General features: G+C 36.0%; 2 protein-coding genes across 2 annotated transcripts; one reads left to right on the top strand and one right to left on the bottom strand.

The window, feature by feature from the left end:
- Positions 1–5,294: 5,294 nt before the first annotated feature.
- On the bottom strand, positions 5,295–6,932 carry LOC108856461 (UV-B-induced protein At3g17800, chloroplastic). The gene is made up of 3 exons (XM_018630266.2): positions 6,714–6,932; positions 6,295–6,584; positions 5,295–6,210 (listed from the first exon to the last, which is right to left on the bottom strand). Exons 1-3 carry the CDS (start codon positions 6,816–6,818, stop codon positions 5,388–5,390), a joined length of 1,218 nt encoding a protein of 405 aa, XP_018485768.1. The 5' UTR covers positions 6,819–6,932; the 3' UTR covers positions 5,295–5,387.
- A 193-nt stretch (positions 6,933–7,125) lies between these two features.
- LOC108861000 (F-box/LRR-repeat protein At3g58980-like) lies at positions 7,126–9,214 on the top strand. The gene is made up of 3 exons (XM_018634833.2): positions 7,126–8,210; positions 8,398–8,541; positions 8,639–9,214. The coding sequence occupies exons 1-3, from the start codon at positions 7,299–7,301 to the stop codon at positions 8,912–8,914; spliced, it is 1,332 nt and encodes a 443-aa protein (XP_018490335.1). The 5' UTR covers positions 7,126–7,298; the 3' UTR covers positions 8,915–9,214.
- Positions 9,215–10,557: the final 1,343 nt, after the last annotated feature.

Below are 10,557 nucleotides of genomic sequence, written 5' to 3'. Positions count from 1 at the left end.
ATAAAATATTTCAATTTATTGATATGCTAAAAATGATTAATAAGTTTGAAATCCAAATAGATGTTAAATACTTCGAATGTACTTTTCTTTTGATTATGTATAACAAACACATGATAACAAAAGAACAATACTTAGGTTCACTCCTATGGTGAACTTTTTAAATTCACCTCACATCTATTAACCAATCAAATCGCCACGTATGATTAATGACAAAAAAATATTAAATTTATTTTAAAATACCCAAAAAATCCTTTAAATGTCAATTTTAACAAAATTAATACCGCAAACTAAACCCTAAATCCAAACCGTAATCCTAAACCCAAACCATATACCCTAAACCCTTAATCAAAACCCAAGTCCTAAACCCAAACTCTATACCCTAAAACCAAACGCTAAATTCTAAACCCAAACTGTAAATTCTAAACCCAAGGGTTTGAGTTTAGGATTTATAGTTTGGTTTTAGGGTATAGAGTTTGATTTTAGGGTATAGAGTTTGAGTTTAGTGTCCGGGTTTAGGATATATAATTTTATTTTAGGGTATAAAGTCTAGAGTTAAGGATATAGGGTCTGGGTTTAGGGTTTAGGATTTAGGTTTAGGGTATAGAGTTTGGATTTATAGTTACGGTTTGGATTTAGAGTTTAGTTTGCGGTATTAATTTTGAATTTTTAACTTTTTAAAAATGTATTTAATATTTTTTGTCATTAATCCTACGTAACGATTTGATTGGTTAATAGATGTGAGGTGAATTTAAAAAGTTCACCCCAGGAGTGAATCTAAGTATTGTTTATAACAAAATATAGTTCTTTCACATCAAAACACTGTTTATCATTTTAGCAAAAATATACTATAGCAATAAATACAACTTATTATTGGATAAATATAGTTGACATATTGGGTGTAATCTATTATAGGATGAACTCATTAGGATTAAGATACAAAGTTTTGTGTAAACTCTTTTTAGTGAATTAAGGTACACTTTCCATTCTATTACATTTACATGATATTAGAACAAGAAGATTCTCAAACCTAAAATCTTCTTTTTGATATTTTTTCTCCGTTATCTACACCTTTAATCGATTATATAGAACATCGAACATGGCTGCTAGTCTGCTACATCTACTCCTACTACTTCCATGATAGATACATCTTCTTTGAATCTTCAATCTTTACATGCCTCCGAAATTTTAGGCGGATTAACTACACCTCTAATTTATCGAGATCGGGTTACTGTTTGAAATTCTCTTCAAGTAAAATAAACGATTGGCTTCATTGATGACACCATCCAAAAACCGACCTCCGATCCCGTGTAAGCTCGATGGACATCCACAAACTCCATGATCATAGCCTGGATCCAAACATCAATCGATTTCCGTGTTTGGTATACTATCTCTCATGTTGTTCATGCATACAAACTCAGTGAATCTCTGAAATGGCGATTATTTATCAAAACAGTGTTTGCAAGCATCTCTTAGAAATGATAAAAAAAACTGAAAACAAAAAGACAATTTGTTCTTAAATACTATGGACGTTTTTCTAAACTTTGGAAAGAATAGAAAACTAGATCTTGACCCGTGCGACTGCACGGGTATTAGTTTTCTGTTTTAGTTTTTATTTATTTATACTAAATGATGTATTTGTAATACATGATCGTTTTACATTGACTACGTTAGGGATGTGTATTTGGATACCCAATGATTCGGTTAAAATCTATTTGGGTTTGAGATTCCCGAGTTTAAAGATTTCAGCAACATTCAAATATTTATAAATTTTGGTTTCGGTTTGATTCGGGTATTTGCGGGTTCGGTTCAGATACGGATAACCCGTTTGAATTATTTTAAAATTTTCAAAATTTATATATACTTTAAATTTCTGAAAACGTATAAATTTGAGTAATGTAATCCAAAATACCTAAATTAAAAATTAAAAAACAGATTAAACTTCAATATTTGGATGGAAAATAAATATATATTTTAAATATTTTTGGTGTTTGATTATTGTTTATCTACTTTATATGTTTACTTTTGATTATTTTTTATATTTTCAAATAGTTTAGACAACTTTAAGTTGACAAAAAGATAACTTTAAAATATCATTAATTGTTGAAGAATAAAAACAAAATACATTAATCTAACTAAAAAGACAAACATTAAAATAGGAAAGAAAAAAACACATTAATCTAACTAAAAAAGGCAAGCATTAAAATAGGAAAGAAAAAGAAACGCATTAATATAACTAAAAAACAAGCATTAAAATAGGAAATTTAATTTAGTTCTCAGTGGCATGCAATTGTAAATAACACTGAAAACTAAGGGGTATTCTATATGTATAGTTCTGTTTTAATAAGATAGATGTTCACATCTGCTACTATGTGTACATGTGCTGCTTCTACCGAGCTTGAGAAACAATGTGAATATGTTAAAAATACACAAATTTCACTTTAGTTTAGATGAGATTCATTTTAATACAATCCGATCTCAAATAATTGATGCGGATCCTCTAACTGACTTCAATATAGTCTACTAACGTTCCATGCAAGCAAAAAAACTTCTCATTGATATGAGATCGGTGGAGGTTAAAACATGATGCATTAGGAATTTCTGCTAAGGTCGAGTCTGAATTCTACACATAGTACATCCATTTTTGCTGCAGTAACTTCTATCAGCCGCGAACCCAATCGTTCTTTTAAAAAAAATTATACAGAGGTATCATGACCTCCACAAAAGTAGGTTCAGACTAGCTACATGTTAGCAAACTACGTTTTAGACCCACGTGTTGGTCCCCTATCCCTATTGATACCGCAATATTAATTCTCTGGTAGCCGTGACTCGAACCCTGGTGGCTTCACTGATTGGGCTTTTCCCTCAAGTTAATCACCACCAGGCGACAAGCCCTTGTTGAACCTAATCGTTCTTGTACTCACTGCAAGTGTACATAAATCATCATAATGTTTTATTCTCCACGGATATCTGGATTGGTTTCTTAAACAACAACAATGCTGCGTCGAGAGTTTTTTTTTGGTTCAAAAGTTAGGGCCTGACTGGTTTATAACATTTTTCGCAATGTTCTTGGTTATAATATTTTTTAGAGCTACTTATGTTCTCAATTAATAGTATGATGTTTTTGTAATAAATTGGGATTAAAAAAAAGAATATAACCTAATTGAGATCGACTTAGGGCCTGACTGGTATAACCGCAGTGATTGCGGTTGCGGTTGCAGGAGTTTGCAGGTGCGGATGGTTGCAGTTTTAAAAGTTTTAAGCGTTTTCAGAGTTTTGTGCGACTGGTACAACGGTTAGGAATTGTTGCGTTTGCGGGACTTTTATAACTAGTAAACTACCAAACACCAAAACTATTAAATAACAATTTAACAATATTTACCATTTTATATAATTATAAAAGTATTTAAAAATCATAATATTATATTAAATATAAAATTTATATTTATAAAATCATGTTATTAATTTTTTTTAAATTATAGAAAATATTTTGGTTTTAAATTTTTATAATATAAATAAAAATATAATATGTATGCATTTTACAATTTCTATTATTTCAATTTAAAACTTTTATTGGATATTTTTTAATATTATTTTTATTTATTTAATTTTTAAAGAAAAATAAATTTACCTTCTCGCAACCGCCCGCAATCGCAAACGCTAACTGGAACCAGCTTTTGATTCTAAGAGGTTCGGAGCAGTTTGAAGCGATTTGTAGCGTTTTCTGTTATTGTTTCGAAACGCCAACAACCGCTACAAACCGTGAAAGCTATATTTGCGGGTGGTAGCGGAAAAACCAGTCATACCTTAGAATCTAAACTTTGGAAAGTGTAGTTTTATTAGCTTTTGGAAATTTGAGTTGTTTTTTTTTGCATCAAAAGGCTATTTTATTACTCAAACTTGAGGTGGTGTGGGTTTACCTAGACCGGAATAGAATAATCAAAGTAGCATAACGATCTATGAAAGGTGCCAGCATTTCTAGCTAATGAATCAGCTATCACATTTTCAGTTCTTGGTACGTAACAGATCTTGAAGTCCGAGTAGCACATCTTGATCGTTTGAATCATCTCTAATTCAGTTGAGAAGCTTGGCCAAGCTTGCGGTTCCATTAGCATTGCAATCAGGTCTTTGCAGTCTGTGTCAAATCTCTGACAATCTGAATGTTGCAACAATGTTTCCATTGCCCATTTCAAAGCTCCCAATTCCAAATGTAGAGCTGACTCCCTCCTCCTCAAGTTCCTCGTCCCCATCAACTGGATCTTCCCTCTGCTATCTTTCCATACCCATCTAAGTCCACTAAACTGATCTGTAGAGGTCCATAAACCATCTATCATGCATATATCACCCAAGCTTAGGACTTGAGGCTCTTGAATAACTTAAAGCGTAGTCATATATTCTCTAGCATTATGCCAAGCTTGGCATTCACTCTCTGCATGCCTAACTAGCTCACATGGATCCCTGTTTATTCCCCTGAATAATTTATCATTGCGAGCTTTTCATATATACCAGATAATCCACGGATATGGGTCCCTATCATCTTCTGGCTCCAGTATGCTATTTTTCCTCCAAAACAAATAATCCATATTATTGTATATGCTCGTAGTAGGAAAAGTTTGAGGGCTGGATGGTGTTGATGATAGCGCCCATGTTTGAAGAGCTGGTGGGCATTCAAAAATTGCATAAGTAGCAGTCTCTTCTGGCTCTCCACATCTTGGACAGTAGTTGTCACATCTCATGTTTCTTCGTACTAGATTTCTTGTTACCGCTACCTGTCCTGTGATTAGTTGCCATAAAAGATGGCGAATCTTTTGTGGAGAACTTACCTTCCAAGTAAAGGCTTGGAGTTTAGTAATGTTGGATTCCAGAACTTGTCTGTCATCGTCATCCTTGAGAATGTTTGTAGCTACCCAGTATCTAGATTTTACTGTGTATTGTCCATTTTTGGTATAGTTCTAGCAAAAAGTATCTGGTCGGTGGGTTGGACTTATGGCCATACTCTGAATACTTGGTATGTCCTCATGATGAACATATTGTTCAAGCATACGTAGATCCCACTTTTTGGTCTGGAAATTAATGAGGTTACTGACTGTCATTCCCGAGTGTACCACTGGAGCACTAGTTTGAGCCGGTCTCACTGACACTGATGGAATTCAAGGATCCTGCCATAGTTTAATCTCATACCGTGAGTGTACTTTGTTCCTGATCCTCAACAACAATAGTTTTCTTACTGCGATAATACTTGTCCACGCATAACATGGGGAATCTATCGAGATTTGAGTTGTTATCAATACTTCACATGAGAGATTAACAATTTACATTCAAAAGTAGAATACAAATGTCTTCTTTCTTTACATATAATTTGGAAAACAACATATAAACGAGGACAAAGTTCAAGCCTTGAGGAAATGGTATTTAGATTCAACGTAGCTCTCTGCATCCCATAAGAAAGACCCAAAGGTCACAGCTTCCAAAACCAACATCGCAAGTCCAGAGAAACTCAGAGACAGAACCTCATCGTTAGACGTATCCAGCTTACCGTCCTCCAGTATCCTTATGTCTGGTCGTCCAAAGAGCGCCTGAGTCTGCTTCTCTATCAGCGACATGGCTTCTTTAGACCGTATCGTGGCGTACCTCTGAAGCGTATCCGAGTCCAAGTAGGTAACATATGATCTCAACCCGTAAGACGATGACTCATCTTCATTTCTCTGTATTGCATACTCATCAGGATCATATTCCTCTGGTTGGATCCGGATCAATGAATCCGGATCCCATAACGGGTACGGAGGGGAAGGTTCTTCGTACCGTTCCCTGTTTTTCTCAGGCCGTTTCGGAAGTGTGTTCATGGTTCTCTCAAGCTGGTATCTCTGGTCGATTCTTCTAAGGAAGTAGCCATACATGACGGAAGCAGCATAGAGTTTCCCGAGTTTGATCTTGCTTATCTGAACTATGGAGCTTAATGGACCGACAGCTGTTCCGTCTCCAAGAACGGAAGACAAGTGGCTCTGTATCATCTCGAAGGCTTCCGCAGAGTGAATGACTTCAAGCTTCTCTTCTTGGTTTGGCCATAAGTCTATCCGTCCTGCTGGATCTGAAGTTGGTTTAATCTGAGGGATCATAGTGATACCTTTCTCCACAAATCTATGTACTACTAAGCAGTAAATGATCTCTGCCAATGTTTTACGTTTTTCCTTATCCTTAACTTCAGATATCCTCCTACAAATAAAAAAACACAACAAGAGAATGAAACTAACTGAAACTGCTAATATAAACTAGCCTAGGTTTAAGCAAGAGAGGTACTTAGAGAGAACGTCTTGTGATGAAGACGATTCGGTTTTGAGGTTCTCGTTTTCGGTGGATAACTTGTCGAGCTGCTGATCGACAGTGACGGGTAAGAGATGAGGATGAGTCCTAAGAATCTGGTCCAGAAGCTGTCCCACGGGAGATTCCAGCTCAACAGGAGCAACCGGAGCAAAGTTGTCGCTAGTGCCGTCTTCTACTGAGGCTCTCACTGTCACGCTTCTTCCTCGCCCGTTCTCAGGGTTGTTGCTGCTACTTCCAAGCTTGGGGTAACAGAGGGAGTGGCATCTCTGTAAATAACAAGAGCTAAAAGAATCAAAAGATTTGGTTCACCAACAGAAGCCTCACATAATCTCAAGTCAACTCTATACTCAACCTAACGAAATACAGAATGAAGTAGACGAAACGTAGAGTTTTACCTGAGGAAGAAGTGATGGAGAAGGAGAAGGAGTAGGAGAGATGAACTTAGAGAGAGAGTGGTAGTGCTTGAAGCAGAGGCAGCCATAGCTGCCGATTGCTTGCATTTTTCTTCTTTTGCTTTCGATTTGATTTTTCAGAAAGCTCAGAGATTACTACTACGAAATTGTGGCTCAGGTTATACACAGACTAGTCTCATTTTTTTTTTTTTGATAAAATACACAGACTAGTCTCATTTGCTCCAAAATAAATAAGAAAATTTACATAAGTAGAAAACTGAACCAATGATAAGACTCCACGTCATTATAATCGTTGGGCCACAAGCAGCTCTTATACAAAATTTGAATTCAGGCCCAAAACGTTTTCAACTTTGGTATGTGAGTTGAGTCCAGTATGCCACGTGGAAGAAGCACACAAACGGCGCAATGCAAAAGACGATTCGATTCCTTTACCTTGTCTTTTTCACCTTTCGTTAGATAATAAATATCTCAGATGCATTTGCATGTTAGGGCTTTTCTACTGCGTTGCGCATCTGTAGCAAGGTTAGTTTTTAGTTACTGAAACTGAAAGGAATCATCGACAATAGGATGGATAGGATTAGTAATCTACCAAAAGAGGTTATCTCCCACATTGTCTCCTTTCTGTCTGCAAAGGAAGCTGTTTTCACATCTCTTCTCTCGAAGAAGTGGCAAAATCTCTTTACCATCATTCCAAAGCTTCGGTTTGATGACACAGACGAGATTCAAGGGAGTTTCTCCGATTTCGTGGACGGAGTAATTGCTCTGCCGTCCACTACTCGCGTGAGGAAGTTCAACCTAAGATGCAGAGATCGTGTTGATCCAGCTCAATATGATCTTATCAACCGTTGTCTATGTGATGTGCTGAAGCGTGGTGTCTTGGTTCTTAAACTTGACATAGGTATTGGGAAACATTATGATCTGCCCTTCCAGTTTTTCACTTGCAAGACAGTTGTTAAAGTGGAACTGGAAGGTGGTTATGGGGATGGTTTTGTTGTTGATGTTCTCCCTGCGAATGCTTTTCTACCCGCACTTGAGACTCTCACCCTTAGTGTCATTCAGTTCGACGATCTTCGTGGTTGTGCGTTTGTAAAACTTCTTTCTGCTTGCCCTGTACTTAAGGAACTTACCATATTTGGTATGAGGTGGCAACGTCGGGAATGGTCTGGCACACTGTGCAGTCCAACCCTTCAACGACTAATTATTCAAGATTTCCATCCCTCTCAGTTTACGATACTAACTTTGGATACTCCAAGTCTTACCTATTTCGAGTGCTCTGATGCTTCTCCGGATGAGTTTTCAATTGTCAATCTTGACTCCCTTGTTGAAGCTAAGCTCCATCTTATGTTGACTGGCGAATATCAGTGCCACGTACTCGACGAGGGGTTTGTAATTCATGATTCTTCTAGCAGTCCATCAAATCTGATAAAGGGGTTGGGAAGTGTTGAAATCATGGACATATCATTTCAGAATACTTTCGACGTAAGTGTGCTATTGTTTCTTTTATTTCTCTGTGACTTCTTATTACAAATTGAGTTTCGAGAAAAAAATATAATTAGTGAATCATTTAGACATTATTGTTTCGCTTTCATACGATGTTTCACTATGAGTCTTTTTAATCTAAATAATGCAGCAAGCTGAAGACTAGTTGTTGTTGTTTTTGTTTCAGGCATTGTATTCCTTCCATGAATCAATCCCGGTGTTTGAAAACCTATATCATTTAACCATTAGATGTGACGATGAGGAGGATTGTTTGGCATTTCTACCATATTTGCTAAAGAAGTCTCCAAATCTAGAGACTCTTGTCATTGATGTATGACCAAAACCCTAAAAGCTTATTTTTCAAATGCCCTTACCTTAAAGATACTCCTTAATTTTATTTTTCTTATAAATTGTCTCTCTTGCTTCAGGGTCCACTGCACTACAATGAAGAACAACCTAAATCTGTTTGCAAATGCTTGTTGGGATATTCTTTCTTATTGTCGTGTCCCGTAAAGGTCCTACAAATAACCGACTACCGCGGAACGAAGGGGGAGGTGGAGCAATTGAAGCATTTTATAGAGAAACTGTCGTGTCTCAAGTTGGTGAAACTTCATTCTTGTGATGGACCTGACGTAGACAAGAAAAAGTTAATGATTCCTAGAGCTTCTTCCAAGTGCAAGATCAAGGTTACATTTTCCAGTTAGTTTTGCTAACGCATGCATGAAGAAAACTTTGGTCGTTCGTCCTAGTTTCACCTGTTTGTTGTCACATAAATCGGATTGTGAGCGCCCTTTTTCTGACTTATATCCTAGGTACTGTTTTTATCTTTTGTGGAAATCGGAATCCTCCTCGTTGTCTTAGTTTGAACTCCTCTTCTTACCAGGGTCCGTTTTTATTCCAGTTTTTGTTATATGCTCTGTTGTAACTGATCGTATGATCCTTGCTCTGTTTTAACTGATCGTATGATCTTCACTGGAAGTGACAGAAACTTGATCATAGTTTGGTCAAAGGCTTATATACTGTCCACATTTAGAAAGTTTAATTCTTGGTGGAATTAGAAGCTAAAGTTATGAATGCGTCAATACAATCATACTAGGTGTTTTATCCAGGTGTTCAATTCTTGGAGGAATTAGAAGCTAAAACTATAATGCGTCATTCCAACTCATCCCAAATACTCACGTATCTCTGTTTCCCATTCTCTGATTCATCCTTTCCCAAATGTTAGCTGCAAAATTACAATTTAGAAATAGAAAAAGAAAAAACAAAATTATAATTTATGAATAGGTGGTCTCTTGTTTCTTCTTGAGTAGAGAATATAGTACATGACCAATTATCCATCGAGCCCCAATTGAATAGTCTTGACATTTAAAAGGGAGCCTGTTTAGGTTTGCCACCCAAAAGTTAAAAGCATGCTTTGGGACTATGTGCTTGAACCATACGAGCTTAGCTTCTCAATAGTTTTTAATTTTTTGGCCGTATGAGTTCTCTGCTGATGTAGCTCTTGTAACCAATTTGCTTTTGGAAATATAATTTTGCAGTTATTATAACTTTGTATAATTGTTACGGGCTAATCAAATCCGATTTTAGGAACATTGGTCAACAGCAAAACAAGGCTCGCTCTACCTTTATAGTTTATCCTAAGATTATAAATAACAAAGAAGTTACAAAGATATAATCTGAATATATATATATTTTTCTCTTTTTCCTTTTGAAACACTGAAAATATATTTTAAACTGTGACGTTTTAAAATTTTAGAAGCAGTTCAAAATACATTTTGGCTTTTTACTATAAAATTTTAAATGTAAAGTCCGATCTAAATATTTTATAGATAAATTCATCATTAACCGTTTCAACAGTCGATTTTTTTTTTTTGATAATTTCTTTAAAGTCTATCTATAATAATAATAATAAAGTATACTTACATTTCTTCTCTTTGAGCTACATCAGCAGGAAGAGGTAAACAAATTGTGCCACGTGTCATATTCTTAACTTTGAAATTGTCTCTCGTGGAGTCGAAGGGTGTTCCAGATTTAAGTTATGGGCTTCGTATTTATGGTCCAGCAAGGGATGCTCTTTTAGATTGGTTTTCTATAGTCCATCGTCATAGAGTCCTTCCATTTGCTACTTCAGTTGTTAATTCAAAAAACGAAACCCTAACGATCCTGATTCCATTTCCACGGGCAAGTAATGCACCAGAGTTATGTCATTTATTGATGAACACCCACAAACCCCACGATCCCCTCTTCATTACAGATTTGATTCGGTGTTCTTTACCTCTTTATTCATAGTAAGTATATATAAACCTTTCGAATGTCCTCATGTTCTTCTACTTTTCGCCCTGCTATC

The sequence above is a fragment of the Raphanus sativus genome, chromosome 5 (assembly GCF_000801105.2).
Source record: "Raphanus sativus cultivar WK10039 chromosome 5, ASM80110v3, whole genome shotgun sequence".
NCBI classification, from domain to species: domain Eukaryota; kingdom Viridiplantae; phylum Streptophyta; class Magnoliopsida; order Brassicales; family Brassicaceae; genus Raphanus; species Raphanus sativus.
The sequence above is the reverse complement of the archived record's forward strand: the minus strand, read 5'-3'. Positions and strand labels throughout refer to the sequence as shown.